This window comes from Pseudorasbora parva, chromosome 20, assembly GCF_024679245.1.
Source record: "Pseudorasbora parva isolate DD20220531a chromosome 20, ASM2467924v1, whole genome shotgun sequence".
Classification (NCBI taxonomy): domain Eukaryota; kingdom Metazoa; phylum Chordata; class Actinopteri; order Cypriniformes; family Gobionidae; genus Pseudorasbora; species Pseudorasbora parva.
In genome coordinates this window covers 42,065,563-42,083,023 of record NC_090191.1, presented here as the reverse complement: position 1 = coordinate 42,083,023, position 17,461 = coordinate 42,065,563, and the positions used below count along the sequence as shown (strand labels likewise).

Sequence of the window (17,461 nt, the reverse complement as noted above, 5' to 3'; positions counted from 1 at the left end):
CACTCTCCGTCTGTGGTTTCCACTCATGACCGGGAAAACACACACACACACACACACACACACACACACACACACACACACACACACACACACACACACACTCGCAGAACTCAGAAACACAAACTGCATCCAATGTTCCCTTAACGCTGGTTATTTGTGAAGCTGAACAGGCTGATCTTTCCCTCACACACACACACACACACACACACACACACACACACACACACACACACACACACACACTTCTTTAGTGACATTGTTGATCTCATGTCTAAACACAAAACGTCAGCGCCGCCAACAGCTCCTGTAACCCGAACGAAGCTTGTTGATGTGTGTGTGTGTGTGCGATGGAAAGATCAGCCTGTTCAGCTGCACAAATAACCAGCGTTAAGGGAACAGTGGATGCAGTTTGTGTTTCTGAGTTCTGCGAGTGTGTGTGTGTGTGTGCGCGCTCATCTGGGAGAAATGCCCATATAAGGAATTCCGCCCTTTATGATGTCATACAGGGCCATACTCTGAAAAAAACTTTCCGAAACTTGTTTGAATCCTGAAGGAGTGTATCCAGCACAGAAATACTCCGTCATACGTCCAACTCGTGTTTTTTTTAAATGTTGTCTATGTTTGGCATGACTCTTTAACAGTGTATATAAGTCATAATGCACGAAATGGCATTAGGACCCCCCCCCCCCACCACCACCACCACCACCCACCCAAAAAAAAAACAACAAAAAACACATTAGCACTTGATTTATACACACATTTCCTGGGATTCGAACCCATGACCACAGGCGTTGACCACAGGATTTCACACGTAACAGAAATGGGCCGACACAAAGCAAACACACACATATATACATCAAAGAGTCCTTAAAAATATAATGCATTGTGGTTTCTACAAAAATATGTTTTAAACACTGAAAATCATAAGTGTGTGTTGATCATCAGATCCTCATGAGGATGATTAGTGAAGGATCATGTGACACTGACGACTGGAGTAATGATGATAAACTCAGCTTTGATCACAGGAATAAATCACACTTTACTATATATTCACATAGAGAACTGATGATTTACATTATAATAATATTTCACTATTTTACTGTATTTATAATCAAATAAACGCAGCCTTGATGAGCAGAAGAGACTCTAACATCATTGAGCATGTACTTGTGTCGAGTATGTCTTGTGTTCAGAGTCTCATGACGTGTTTTTACAAGAAATATCATCTTATAAAGCGCAACACTAAAGCCCGAGACTCCCACGGAAAGCGGGTTTTTACCGGTGTACCAAAAAATGGTGTGTGTGTGTGTGTGTGTACAGACGACGGTGTAAATACTCGGCTTCTTTTCCATTGCGTCACATGCTTTATTCAGTGAGTTGTGGCTCCCATCAGTCGTGTGACGTGTGCTTTATCAGCTTACCGTTTGTATTATACTATATTAGTGTATGTGTAGCACAGACGACGTGTAAATACATGTGTTTATTAATGAATATGAATGTTATTGATCTTTATTAGGGCAATGAAGGAATTACTGATCATCGATCACTGATGAAATATGTATTTATAAGATTTGCTGTAAGTGCGATATACTTTTGGAGGAGAGTTCTAGCAAATAAAGCTGTTATGATGAATAACTCACGTGTTGAGTGTTTGAATAAATGACACGGGTTTATGAATATTTCACGTCTTTATTCAGAGTTTAATGATGTTAGTTGTGTTTTTACTCCTCAGATGGCGGGAAATCTCCAACTGTCATTTTTTGAATTCGAATGAAGTTCCGAACAGGATGCAGAAGAATTCTATTTCAACAGTTCAAATGTTTTTAATTAGTTAATTAGTTTGATCATTATGTTCACACCACACATGTGATATTTCATAAGCATCAGATGCTCAATGTTTAAAATGCAAATATTTACATGTTTTTATTAACTTTCATTTTACGGCCAGTGGCGGCACACTTTAATTTCCCAGAATGCACTAATTTAAACTCTTTGCCAACGTTATAAGATTCAGATTTTAGTACACTCTTTTGTCTTTCTTGTATTACTCTGTGAGCTGTAAATTAAAGCTACAAACGATCTAAAGATATTCTGTTAGAAATCATCCGAATCTGTGCCGGAGGAGAGACGCCTCTGCTCTAGTCCGTCGGGTTTCGCTCCTTCTTCTTTCCGTCCCGTTTTGGTTTCTGTGAATCTGTGGAGAGATGAACAACCATCAGTAACACACACACACACACACACGTTTGTTTCACTATATTAGTGAGGACATTACATAGACTTCCATTGATTTTAAATCAGGTTAATTATATTTTCTATCCCCTAACCCAACCCCTATCCCTAAACCTATCCATCGCACACACACACACACACACACACACACACACCCACACACACACACACACACACGAATATTTCACGTCTTTATTCAGGGTTTAATGATGTTAGTTGTGTTTTTACTCCTCAGCTGGCGGGAAATCTCCAACTGTCATTTTTTGAATTTGAATGAAGTTCCGAACAGGATGCAGAAGAATTCTATTTCAACAGTTCAAATGTTTTTAATGATACATTATGAACTTCAGTGATGTTCTCCTTTATACTCGTGGTATAAAATGATATTTAATTTGACACTTAAATGAAACAAAATTGAGCACTTGAATGCATTCGTCTCGTGAGTTTTGAGCCAGTTGTGATCCTGAATGATGGAGAAACGGCCCAGTCATCCATGCTGTTTGTTCTGAGCTGTTTTCAGACCGCACACACACACACACACACACACACACACACACACACACAGCATCTGCGTCTCCTGAGCTGGACGGACCCCAGCGGTTCAGGCTGTTATTAGAGCCAAATCATGTGACCTGACATCACACACACACACACACACACACACACACACACACACACACACACACACACACACACACACACACGTTTGTTTTTGTGACATATGGGGACTTTCAATAGGCGTAACAGTTTTTATACTGTACAAACCATATTTTCTATCCCCTAACACTGCCCCTAAACCTACCCATCACACACACACACACACACACACACACACACACACACACACACACACACACACACACACACACACACACACACACACACACACACCGCCCCTAAACCTACCCATCACACACACACACACACACACATCCCCTAAACCTACCCATCACACAGACACAAACACACACACCGCCCCTAAACCTACCCATCACACACACACACACTGCCCCTAAACCTACCCATCACAGGAAACATTCTGCATTTTTACTTTCTCATAAAAACTCCTCCTGTGTGATTTTAAGCCTTTTGTAAAGTGGGGCCATGGGTAATGTCCTCATATTTCACCCTCTCCTGTAATACCTGTGTCATAGCCATGGCATTATACACATTTGGGTCCTCATATGTCACAAAAACATCCTCTATGTGGATATCAGAGAACAATTTAACATATTGTTTCAAATCATTCTAGGGCACCTTTAAGAATATTTGTACATGCAAAACAAAACTGTGAGCAGTGTTGGGTAAGTTACTCTAATTAATTACTAGTTACTAATTACATCTTCAATGGTGTAATTACATTACTGTACTAATTACTCTGTCTAAAAAGTATTGAAAAACGTATTAATAATTATTATTAGTCCTATATCAACATCGACTAGTTAAGTGATTTAAGCATAGACATGAAACGGCTCTTTTAATTCATTCAAATACAATGATAGATAAAAACATGCATTTTAAAGTTTTGATATTAATTCCGCTATTGTATTACTGTATTTAGTTCAAATACATGTGAAGTAACTGTAATTAAATGACACAAACGCTAAGAGTAATCCCTTGCTTTACTTTTTCAAGGGAAAAGTAATTAAATTACTTAGTAACTAGTTACACCAACACAGACTGTGAGTGATGTGACGTCCCTTCGGCCTGCTGTACAGCGAGACATACAAACAGAGGTGTGTGTGTGTGTGTTAACCTGTTTACAGCCTCTGCTCATCCATCTGTGACAGCGGCACCCTCTCCCAAACCCCCACAATCCTCTCTGCCGCCGCTCTTATCACCTCAAACAGACCCAGGCGGCGACGCCCCTCTCACCCTGTGTGTGTGTGTGTGTTTATGGTCCATCTGCAGGGAATTTCTAGGGAGTTTCTAATCACTTCTGTTCTCTGTTTGTTGGCACACTGAAAAGGGCACAAATACACATTACCTGCAGATAATACACCAGACACACACACACACACACACACACACACACACACACACGCATATTCCTCCATACATGCACTCACACACATACACTCATACATACCGACACATACTCACTCACAAAGACACACACACACACACGTGGCTTCAGGGACAGATACTGAATGCAAATAAAAGTGTGTGATTTTTCTGGATCTATCTTACCCAACACTAATCAGAAAAGACAGATAGGGGGAAGGAGGAGGGGGTTTGGCTGTAATAAATGTTCCGGGTCTTCTGCACTCGTCTAATTAATCAGGATTTGGACATGAACTCAAGTGCTTCTCTTTAGGGTGAGCTTAAAGAGCCGAATCCATCACCCAACATCAGGAGGAGCTCAGAGCGATGAGGGACTGACCGCAGGAAAGACCGAGAGATGAGGGACTGACCGCAGGATAGACCGAGAGATGAGGGACTGACCGCAGGATAGACCGAGAGATGAGGGACTGACCGCAGGATAGACCGAGAGATGAGGGACTGACCGCAGGATAGACCGAGAGATGAGGGACTGACCGCAGGATAGACCGAGAGATGAGGGACTGACCGCAGGATAGACCGAGAGATGAGGGACCGACTGCAGGAAAGACCGAGAGATGAGGGACTGACCGCAGGATAGACCGAGAGATGAGGGACTGACCGCAGGATAGACCGAGAGATGAGGGACCGACCGGAGGAAAGACCGAATAATGAGGGACTGACCGGAGGAAAGACCGAGAGATGAGGGACCGACCGGAGGAAAGACCGAATGATGAGGGACTGACCGGAGGAAAGACCGAGAGATGAGGGACTGACCGCAGGAAAGACCGAGAGATGAGGGACCGACCGCAGGAAAGACCGAGAGATGAGGGACAGACCGCAGGAAAGACCGAGAGATGAGGGACTGACCGGAGGAAAGACCGAGAGATGAGGGACCGACCGCAGGAAAGACCGAGAGATGAGGGACTGACCGCAGGAAAGACCGAGAGATGAGGGACTGACCGGAGGAAAGACCGAGAGATGAGGGACCGACCGCAGGAAAGACCGAGAGATGAGGGACCGACCGCAGGAAAGACCGAGAGATGAGGGACTGACCGCAGGATAGACCGAGAGATGAGGGACTGACCGCAGGAAAGACCGAGAGATGAGGGACTGACCGCAGGAAAGACCGAGAGATGAGGGACTGACCGGAGGAAAGACCGAGGGATGAGGGACCGACCGCAGGAAAGACCGAGTGATGAGGGACCGACCGCAGGAAAGACCGAGAGATGAGGGACCGACCGCAGGATAGACCGAGAGATGAGGGACTGACCGCAGGATAGACCGAGAGATGAGGGACTGACCGCAGGATAGACCGAGAGATGAGGGACTGACCGCAGGATAGACCGAGAGATGAGGGACCGACCGCAGGATAGACCGAGAGATGAGGGACCGACCGCAGGAAAGACCGAGAGATGAGGGACCGACCGCAGGATAGACCGAGAGATGAGGGACCGACCGCAGGAAAGACCGAGAGATGAGGGACCGACCGCAGGAAAGACCGAGAGATGAGGGACTGACCGCAGGATAGACCGAGAGATGAGGGACTGACCGCAGGATAGACCGAGAGATGAGGGACCGACCGCAGGAAAGACCAAGAGATGAGGGACTGACCGCAGGATAGACCGAGAGATGAGGGACTGACCGCAGGATAGACCGAGAGATGAGGGACTGACCGGAGGATAGACCGAGAGATGAGGGACTGACCGGAGGAAAGACCGAGAGATGAGGGACCGACCGCAGGAAAGACCGAGAGATGAGGGACTGACCGCAGGATAGACCGAGAGATGAGGGACTGACCGGAGGAAAGACCGAGAGATGAGGGACCGACCGCAGGAAAGACCGAGAGATGAGGGACCGACCGCAGGAAAGACCGAGAGATGAGGGACTGACCGCAGGATAGACCGAGAGATGAGGGACTGACCGCAGGATAGACCGAGAGATGAGGGACCGACCGCAGGAAAGACCAAGAGATGAGGGACTGACCGCAGGATAGACCGAGAGATGAGGGACTGACCGGAGGAAAGACCGAGAGATGAGGGACTGACCGCAGGATAGACCGAGAGATGAGGGACTGACCGCAGGATAGACCGAGAGATGAGGGACCGACCGCAGGAAAGACCAAGAGATGAGGGACTGACCGCAGGATAGACAGAGAGATGAGGGACTGACCACAGGATAGACCGAGAGATGAGGGACTGACCGGAGGAAAGACCGAGAGATGAGGGACTGACCGCAGGATAGACCGAGAGATGAGGGACTGACCGCAGAAAAGACCGAGAGATGAGGGACTGACCGCAGGATAGACCGAGAGATGAGGGACTGACCACAGGATAGACCGAGAGATGAGGGACTGACCGGAGGAAAGACCGAGAGATGAGGGACTGACCGGAGGAAAGACCGAGAGATGAGGGACTGACCGCAGGATAGACCGAGAGATGAGGGACTGACCGCAGGAAAGACCGAGAGATGAGGGACTGACCGCAGGATAGACCGAGAGATGAGGGACTGACCGCAGGATAGACCGAGAGATGTTACAAATAGGTCTCGATATGAACTCAAACAGATCTCAATGAATAGCTAGTTTTAGTGTGTGTAGACAGCTGGCCCACTTGAGGCGCTGATGTGTGTGTGTGTGTGTGTGTGGGTGGGGCCTTGTAACCCCTATGTAATGGGGACAAAATGTCCCCACAAAGATGACAATATCTGAAATCCTTGTCCTTGTGGGGACATTTGTTGGTCCCCATGATGAAAACATCTTATAAATCATACTAAGTCATGTTTTTTTTAATGTAAAAATGCAGAATGTTTCAAATGTGTATAATGCCATGGGTATGACACAGGTATTACAGGAGAGGGTGAAATATGAGGACATTACCCATGTCCCCACTTTTCAAAAGGCTTATAAATCATACAGGAGGAGTTTGTGTGTGTGTGTGTGTGTGTGTGTGTGTGTGTGTGTGTTTAGGGGCCGGGGCAGTGTAGGGGGATAGAAAATACGGTTTGTACAGTATAAAAACCATTACATCGATGGTAAGTCCCCAGAAAGATAGCGCACCAGACGCGTGTGTGTGTGTGTGTGAGTGTGTGTGTGTGTGTGTGTGTGTGTGTGTGTGTGTGTGTGATTGCAGTGTTGGGTAAGTTACTCTAAAAAAGTAATGAATTACTAGTTACTAATTACATCTTCAATAGTGTAATTCGATTACTGTACAAATTACTCTCTCCAAAAAGTATTTATTACTTATTAATAATTACTTTCCAAATTCTATATCAACCTCAAATTAAGTGATTCAAGGATAGACATGAAATAAATACATAATATAAAACTACATCAATTATTCTTATTAACTGACCAAAGCATTACAAATAAAGGATAGATAAAAACATGCATTTTAAAGTTAGACATTAAATTTAGATGTTAATTCCACTATTGAATTACATATAATCGTTCTACAGTCTACGCACAGTATTTAGTTCAATTACTTGTGAAGTAACTGTAATTAAATTGCAGAAGAAATAAGAGTAATTCCTTACTTTACTTTTTCAAGGGGAAAGTAATTAAATGACAGTAACTAATTACACCAACACCAAACAGATCTAGACAATAGTTATGGCCAATAATAACACACCACTTTGGAAAAGCTTGGCATCCATTTCATCCAAACCGGAAAAAAATAAGTTAAATAAATGCAGATGTTTCTGTTTGTGTAAAATGAAATCTGCAACTCTCAGACTGAAAAATGATGCTGGTGGAACATCAAGACGAATTTCTTTTGATTAGCCTGAATGGTTGCCAACATTTACATTTGCATTTATTAATTTAGCAAATGCTTTTATCCAAAGCGACTTACAAATGAGGAATATTACAGCACGAGTGTTTCATTGGAAATACCGGGGTAACGTACAAATGCTGCCAAACATCTCAACGTATCGACTTTATAATAGTAAATGCACAAGCAGCGTCAGTGGCCTTTAGCAGACACTGTCAAACCATCACATTTATGAAACTTTAATAACGTCTTTAAACTCTTGTGGAGTCGAGAGAGAAAGAGAGAAGGACCGCAGTGATCAATATTTCAGTGTAACCTTCAAAACTTCTATACTGTATACCATATTCTAACAATGTTATGACAATAATGTGTGTCACATGACCTCAGTATTGCTGCATGTGGGATTCGAAGTTACGCTCAGAACTAAAAGTGCCATTACATTATAACCACCTTCCTAATATTGCGTTGGTCCCCCTTTTGCTGACCCGTCGAGGTATCGAGACCCCTGAAGGTGTGCTGTGGTTTCTGGCACCGAGATGTTAGCAGCAGATCCTTTAAGTCCTGTAAGTTGTGAGGCGGGGCCTCCATGGACCGGACTTGTTTGTTCAGCTCATCCCACAGATGCTCGATTGGATTGAGATCTGGGGAATCTGGAGGCCGAGTCGACGCCTCAAACTGGTTGTTGTGCTCCTCAAACCATTCCTGAAGCATTTGTGCTTTGTGTCAGGAGCATTATCCTGCTGGAAGAGCCACAGCCACCAGAATACCGTTTCCATGAAAGGCTGAACATGGTCTCAGCAATGCTTAGGTAGGTGGAGCGTGTCAAAGTAACATCCACATGGATGGAGCACCCAAGGTTTCCCAGCAGAACATTGGCCAAAGCATCACACTGCCTCCGCCGGCTCGCCTTCTTCCCATAGTGCATCCTGGGGCCATGTGTTCCCCAGGTAAGCCACACACACACACACACACCCGGCCATCCACGTGATGTAAAAGAACACGTGATTCCTCAGACCAGGCCACCTTCTTCCATTGCTCCATGGTCCAGTTCTGATGCTCACGTGCCACTGTTGGTGCTTTCGGCGGGGTCAGGGGTCAGAGGTCACCCTGACTGGTCAGCGGCTCTGCCGCCCCATACGCAACAAACTGAGATGCTCTGTGTATTCTGACAGCTTTCCAAGTCTGAAATCGTCACTTCAGCAGCTTTACACACACCAGACAATTTCATTATCTATTTATTTTTACTTTATTTATTTTATTATACATATTCTGAAGCCTAATTTATATCAGTGTTATTATAGGTTTTATTAATATTTTTAATTAGCTTGTAAATTTTTTGTTTACATGTTTACAATTTTTTTTCGTCATTTCGTTGTGCTTTTGTCATTTTATTCTTTAAAAAAAATTGCTATTTATGTTTAATTTATTTTCAGTTTTAAGGCCCTTTCACACTGGACGCAATTTTGACGTGCGAATAATTCGTGCGATGGTTTTATTTTTCGATCAGCTGTGTGTGTAATGAGCGCTTCCACACCGAACGCGAATGTGCTGCGGCGGAAAAACAACATATATTTTTTCCGTTTCGATGTCGATTTTTTTTTTACTCTAAAGGCGACAGAAACGGCTTCAACCAATCACATAAAAGGAAACAAAGGCGTCGAAATGTCCAGTTGATGTCACGAGCTATTCACTCAACATTAACCTTTGCCAGGTGTGGCATTTCTCATGAGATTACATCTGTAAACTCACAGTTGCAGCTGTGTTTGCCCACTGTATGCTACAGACAGCACTTAACCTTTTATAAATTGTTGATTTTTTTCTAAACATTGTGTCCGCAATTATGGAAAGTGAACGTGTCCATCAGTACGTCTGTGGCACTGAAATGTTCACATTGTGACTCGACTGGAAACATCTGCTCCTGAAGTTTGTCTCGTCAGATGCGCTGCTGTCTCGCGATGAGATCCTCAAATTGTCCCACAGACTTAAGAAAGTAAGTGCAGAACCGGGCATGATAAAGTTTTAGCTCCTGTACATGATTAGCATCCTCCCCTTCAGACTATGTTCTTTAAGACTGGCTGCACCCAAAACCTTCTTTTCGGTCCTTTAAATAAAATGAAAAGCTCGTCTTCACTGAATCCTCCGTGTTTTCTCAGCTGTCGCTGCGAATGTTTTGGACTGTTGGAGCTCTGAAACCTCGCAAATTCGTATGGCGGCTGATGTGAATGGTTTTACGCAAAATATTCACATACAAAATATTCGCTTATTCGTTTCGCTTTTAGTGTTTATTAATTTCCAGGTAATAATTTTAGTGCTTCAATTTAAACTTATTTCAGTTTATTGCAAAGGGAACTAAATTGTTGTTTAGTTTTCCATCTAATATTTATATTTACATTTATTTCAGCTTTATTTCATTAATCAAAAATGTTTGTTTTTATATAGCTGTTGACTGTTGATCCAAAATCCCTCTGTAAAAACCTTTAACTCTAATATGTCAGCAAAATGAAACAATCCTTTTGAGCCTGACTTTATCTGTTCTAATGTTCAGTTTCTTATCTGGAAATGTATGCAAATTAATGCATATTTAATTAGATACTGCCTAATTTGCATACATAAACACAGCATTGCAGAAAACTTGTAGTACAAAACAATTGTCTCACTGTGTACTGTGATTAATTAACTAGGGAAGTATAGTGACTAAATTTTATCCTATTCCCCTGTGATGTTTCGCAAACGTTTTTGCAGTCCAATCAAATCAGCAGATTTTGCTTCTGGTTCATTTAATTAAACACATTGTTTAGCATATATTTGTGTGTGTGTGTGTGTGTGTGTGTGTGTGTGTTCTTGTACCTTGTATCTTGGTCTTGGGTTTGCCGCAGGGTTTGGTGGTGCTAACGGTGTTTGGACATGTAGCGTCCATCAGCGCTCGCTTTAGCAAACCAATGCGCGTCTTCATTCCTGTGGTCGAATCGCACTCACCCCACGCCTGGAAGTCATACTTGCAATCTCCTGTTTAATACAAAATACACAACTTGATTCGAGTCAGTTCATGTGCAACATGTCAGAAACTGCATTATAAAATACACATTTCAGACATAACATTATGAGCACTGACAGGTGAAGCGAATAACACTGATGATCTCTTCATCTCCTGTTAGTGGGTGGGATATATTAGGCAGCAAGTGGACATTTTGTCCTCAGAGTTGATGTGTGTGAAGCAGGAGAAATGGGCAAGCGTAAGGATTTGAGCGAGTTTGGCCAAACTGTGAAGGCTAGACGACTGGGTCAGAGCATCTCCAAAACTGCAGCTCTTGTGGGCTGTTCCCGGTCTGCAGTGGTCAGTATCTATCAAAAGTGCTCCAAGGAAGGACCAGTGGAGAACCGGCCACAGGGTCATGGGCGGCCAAGGCTCATTGATGCACGTGGGGAGCGAAGGCTGGCCCGTGGGGTCTGATCAAACAGACGAGCTACTGGAGCTCAAACTGCTCCAGAAGTTAATGCTGGTTCTGATAGAAAGCTGTCAGAATACACAGAGCAGCTCAGTTTGAGGCGTATGGACCAGTCAGGGTGACCTCTGACCCCTGACCCCGCCGAAAGCACCAACAGTGGCACGTGAGCATCAGAACTGGACCACGGAGCAATGGAAGAAGGTGGCCTGGTCTGAGGAATCACGTGTTCTTTTACATCACGTGGATGGCCGTGTGTGTGTGTGTGTGTGTGGCTTACCTGGGGAACACATGGCCCCAGGATGCACTATGGGAAGAAGGCGAGCCGGCGGAGGCAGTGTGATGCTTTGGCCAATGTTCTGCTGGGAAACCTTGCGTCCTCCATCCATGTGGATGTTACTTTGACACGCTCCACCTACCTAAGCATTGCTGAGACCATGTTCAGCCTTTCATGGAAACGGTATTCTGGTGGCTGTGGCTCTTCCAGCAGGATAATGCTCCTGACACAAAGCACAAATGCTTCAGGAATGGTTTGAGGAGCACAACAACCAGTTTGAGGCGTCGACTCGGCCTCCAGATTCCCCAGATCTCAATCCAATCGAGCATCTGTGGGATGTGCTGAACAAACAAGTCCGATCCATGGAGGCCCCACCTCACAACTTACAGGACTTAAAGGATCTGCTGCTAAAAACTTGGTGGCAGATACCACAGCACACCTTCAGGAGTCTCGATGTCTCGACGGGGGACCAACACAATTAGGAAGGTGGTCGTAATGTTATGCCTGATCGGTGTACACTGTAAATGCAAAACCAGAACAAACAAACAAACATACATGAAATCTAAACGTGTTGTCTCAATACATGTTTCTGGTCTTATTGTGCTCGATTCACCAGCGCATGTGATTCTGAAGACAGATTTTTGTCTAAAAGTTGAGGCGACGTCTTATTTTTCCACCATCTGTCATACGGAGAAACTTTTCACCATGCAAGTTTAAAACCACATTTTTTTCTTGTGAATATCCTGTTCCACTCTGAAACACATCCGATTATGGAAGTAAAATGGGCAGCAAACTTCACAAGGGAAAAGAAAACACAAGCCAGACTATATTAAATACAGGTTCACTTTTTGTGAGGCGAATTATTGGCTGCCGAAAGCATGAGACCATCGAAATGCTATTTTATACGATAAACAATTTCGGGAGTGTGTTGGGTTGGCACTTGATGTCTAATGTAAAATCTGGATCTTGAAGTAAAACCAATTGCGAAGCTCTGATCTATGCTCTCGCTCTCGTCTCATTTCATCTTTCATTCTTTCAGTCCATACAGTACGTTGGAGCGATTTCTCTCGGGCAGAATGGATTGGGGGTTAAACTGCTTCAATCAAGCACAAAATTGTCTCTAATGACATATTTAAAGGCAAAGAGAATGTAATTACATGCAGCAGCCCTCCGGCTGAATGGCCGCTGTCCTGATTCAAGACCCTCAAAAACGAGGCCGGTGTGAAATATAACTCAGGAGAATAAATTCTGCAGTAGACATCAGGATTTCAGCACTAAACCACACTGACACGGCTGCTGAACTACACAAAAACACACAGAGGATTCATCACTCAACATTTAGTGCGATCATGTTTTATTAAGTCTGTGATTTCTGATGTTCTTTCAGAGCGAGACTGTCTTACATGTTCCCAGAGAGAGATTTCTTAGAGGAAAACACCAAACCGTTTCAGTGTTTGTTGATAGTTTATGTGCACACCTACAAATCCCGAGGGAAGGTGGCATATGCTCTCTGATACACACACTCACACACACACGTTTGTTTTTCCATAGGCGTAATGGTTTTTATACCATACAAACTGTATTTTCTATCCCCCTGCAATCTAAACCCCTGCCCCTAAACCTTCCCATCACACACAACACACACACACACACACACACACACACACACACACACACACACACACACACACACACACACACACACACACACACACACACACACACACACCCTGTCTGATTTATAAGCCTTTTGTAAAGTGGGGCCATGGGTAATGTCCTCATATTTCACCCTCTCCTGTAATACCCAGGGCATTATACACATTTGTGTCCTCATATGTCACAAAAACAAGCACACACACACACACACACACACACTGTGGCATGATGTGCCAGGTTGATTCTGGCTCTCGCTGAAGTCGTGTCATTTCTGAGGACAGAATTCGGCGAGAACCTGTGTGTGTGTGTGTGTGTGTGTGTGTCATCTGTTTGTGTGGCTTCTCACCTCCAAACTGCTTTTTCCAGTTGCAGGGGATTTTGCAGCGCTGGGTTTTGATGGTCTGTTTGCAGTCGGTGCCAGTGCGTGTGCCCTCTCTGGTGCCCAAACCGCAGTCACCCTCATTAGCCACACACACACTCCACTGCCACTCTCCACAGTCCGACTTGCGCTCTTTCTTACCTGTCAGAGTGGGAGCACACACAGATTTTCATATTGCACCTTATAGTTATGTGTATGAGACAGAGAGTGTGTATGTGTGTGTGTGTGTGTGTGTGTGTGTGTGTGTGTGTGTGTGTGTGGGGGTTGATACAGATCTGCATAAGGTGATAAAATGCAGTGAGAGGTTCAACAGAACAATGGGGTTACTGTACTAGATACTATGGAGCAGTATGGGGTGATATAGAGCAGTGTGGGGTGATATAGAGCAGTATGGGGTGATATAGAGCAGTGTGGGGTGATATAGAGCAGCGTGGGGTGATATAGAGCAGCGTGGGGTGATATAGAGCAGTGTGGGGTGATATAGAGCAGCGTGGGGTGATATAGAGCAGTATGGGGTGATATAGAGCAGTGTGGGGTGATATAGAGCAGCGTGGGGTGATATAGAGCAGCGTGGGGTGATATAGAGCAGCGTGGGGTGATATAGAGCAGCGTGGGGTGATATAGAGCAGTATGGGGTGATATAGAGCAGCGTGGGGTGATATAGAGCAGTATGGGGTGATATAGAGCAGCGTGGGGTGATATAGAGCAGTATGGGGTGATATAGAGCAGCGTGGGGTGATATAGAGCAGTGTGGGGTGATATAGAGCAGCGTGGGGTGATATAGAGCAGTGTGGGGTGATATAGAGCAGCGTGGGGTGATATAGAGCAGCGTGGGGTGATATAGAGCAGTATGGGGTGATATAGAGCAGCGTGGGGTGATATAGAGCAGCGTGGGGTGATATAGAGCAGCGTGGGGTGATATAGAGCAGTATGGGGTGATATAGAGCAGCGTGGGGTGATATAGAGCAGCGTGGGGTGATATAGAGCAGTGTGGGGTGATATAGAGCAGCGTGGGGTGATATAGAGCAGCGTGGGGTGATATAGAGCAGCGTGGGGTGATATAGAGCAGCGTGGGGTGATATAGAGCAGCATGGGGTGATATAGAGCAGCGTGGGGTGATATAGAGCAGTGTGGGGTGATATAGAGCAGTATGGGGTGATATAGAGCAGCGTGGGGTGATATAGAGCAGTGTGGGGTGATATAGAGCAGTATGGGGTGATATAGAAAAGCGTGGGGTGATATAGAGCAGCGTGGGGTGATATAGAGCAGCGTGGGGTGATATAGAGCAGTATGGGGTGATATAGAGCAGCGTGGGGTGATATAGAGCAGTGTGGGGTGATATAGAGCAGTATGGGGTGATATAGAAAAGCGTGGGGTGATATAGAGCAGCGTGGGGTGATATAGAGCAGTGTGGGGTGATATAGAGCAGTATGGGGTGATATAGAGCAGTGTGGGGTGATATAGAGCAGTATGGGGTGATATAGAGCAGCGTGGGGTGATATAGAGCAGTATGGGGTGATATAGAGCAGCGTGGGGTGATATAGAGCAGCGTGGGGTGATATAGAGCAGTATGGGGTGATATAGAGCAGCGTGGGGTGATATAGAGCAGTGTGGGGTGATATAGAGCAGTGTGGGGTGCACCCCACGCTGCTCTATATCAGCGTGGGGTGATATAGAGCAGCGTGGGGTGATATAGAGCAGCGTGGGGTGATATAGAGCAGCGTGGGGTGATATAGAGCAGTGTGGGGTGATATAGAGCAGTATGGGGTGATATAGAGCAGTGTGGGGTGATATAGAGCAGTGTGGGGTGATATAGAGCAGCGTGGGGTGATATAGAGCAGCGTGGGGTGATATAGAGCAGCGTGGGGTGATATAGAGCAGTGTGGGGTGATATAGAGCAGTGTGGGGTGATATAGAGCAGCGTGGGGTGATATAGAGCAGTGTGGGGTGATATAGAGCAGTGTGGGGTGATATAGAGCAGCGTGGGGTGATATAGAGCAGTGTGGGGTGATATAGAGCAGTGTGGGGTGATATAGAGCAGTGTGGGGTGATATAGAGCAGTGTGGGGTGATATAGAGCAGTGTGGGGTGATATAGAGCAGCGTGGGGTGATATAGAGCAGCGTGGGGTGATATAGAGCAGTGTGGGGTGATATAGAGCAGTATGGGGTGATATAGAGCAGCGTGGGGTGATATAGAGCAGTATGGGGTGATATAGAGCAGCGTGGGGTGATATAGAGCAGTGTGGGGTGATATAGAGCAGTATGGGGTGATATAGAGCAGCGTGGGGTGATATAGAGCAGCGTGGGGTGATATAGAGCAGTGTGGGGTGATATAGAGCAGCGTGGGGTGATATAGAGCAGTGTGGGGTGATATAGAGCAGTGTGGGGTGATATAGAGCAGTGTGGGGTGATATAGAGCAGCGTGGGGTGATATAGAGCAGCGTGGGGTGATATAGAGCAGTGTGGGGTGATATAGAGCAGTATGGGGTGATATAGAGCAGCGTGGGGTGATATAGAGCAGTGTGGGGTGATATAGAGCAGTATGGGGTGATATAGAGCAGCGTGGGGTGATATAGAGCAGTGTGGGGTGATATAGAGCAGTATGGGGTGATATAGAGCAGCGTGGGGTGATATAGAGCAGTATGGGGTGATATAGAGCAGCGTGGGGTGATATAGAGCAGTGTGGGGTGATATAGAGCAGTATGGGGTGATATAGAGCAGCGTGGGGTGATATAGAGCAGTATGGGGTGATATAGAGCAGTGTGGGGTGATATAGAGCAGTGTGGGGTGATATAGAGCAGTATTGGGTGATATAGAGCAGCGTGGGGTGATATAGAGCAGTGTGGGGTGATATAGAGCAGTATGGGGTGATATAGAGCAGCGTGGGGTGATATAGAGCAGTATGGGGTGATATAGAGCAGTATGGGGTGATATAGAGCAGTGTGGGGTGATATAGAGCAGTATGGGGTGATATATGGGGTGATGTTCTGTTACCTTGCTTCTCTGTTTTTCCACCATCTGCCAGCGTTGTTGTGACAGTCAGGAGGGCCAGTAAAGCCACACAGACCCACTGCTGCTGCATTCTGGGAACAAAAATAAAACAAATCCACAATAAGGTATGGCTCATAATACAACAAAACAAACATCACACAAATATCAACCTATAATTGCTTCATCAACATACAGCCAAAGTCTATCATCCTCTCTCTCTCTTTCTTTCAGTCTTTCTCTCTCTGTCTCTCAGGAGGGAAAGTAAAGGTGGATTGAATAATTAGAAAGCCATTTTATCCCAAACGCTCGACTGCTCTTCAGTTACAGTAGCAGAGCAGCCCATCGGCGACATCACCTCCATTTCAATTACTTATGAGCCTCCCTCCCGCTCCTTTTCTCTTCCTCTTTCTGGTTGGCTGATTTCCTGCTGTGCCCATAAGCATTGGCTGGCTGGACTTTTTTCCCCCCCGAGTTCTGTGCCTCGTGTAAAAGTTGCTCAGCCATTTTCGCACATCGGGTGAAATCTCATGAAATCTGTCATATAAAAGTCAGATATAAATCAAATGAAGCATATATTAACCCCTTAACTGCCAAAGGTGCGACGCTTTTCGCTCTTTTATTGATCGCCTTTCTTTTGTATCCTATACTTTAGTGATCATCATAAACTAGGTATCAT

At 45.2% G+C, this 17,461-nt stretch overlaps 1 protein-coding gene across 1 annotated transcript in view; it reads right to left on the bottom strand.

The window, feature by feature from the left end:
- Positions 1–1,669: 1,669 nt before the first annotated feature.
- The window catches only part of ptn (pleiotrophin), a 51,761-nt gene continuing 35,969 nt past the window's right edge, over positions 1,670–17,461 (bottom strand). Inside the window, exons 2-5 of the mRNA XM_067428280.1 lie at positions 16,789–16,877; positions 13,762–13,935; positions 10,887–11,045; positions 1,670–2,194 (exon numbers count right to left, since the gene is read on the bottom strand). Coding sequence (XP_067284381.1) covers positions 2,139–2,194; positions 10,887–11,045; positions 13,762–13,935; positions 16,789–16,876 — 477 coding nt within the window. The 5' untranslated portion in view covers position 16,877 and the 3' untranslated portion in view covers positions 1,670–2,138. The remainder of the gene's footprint in view (positions 2,195–10,886; positions 11,046–13,761; positions 13,936–16,788; positions 16,878–17,461) is intronic.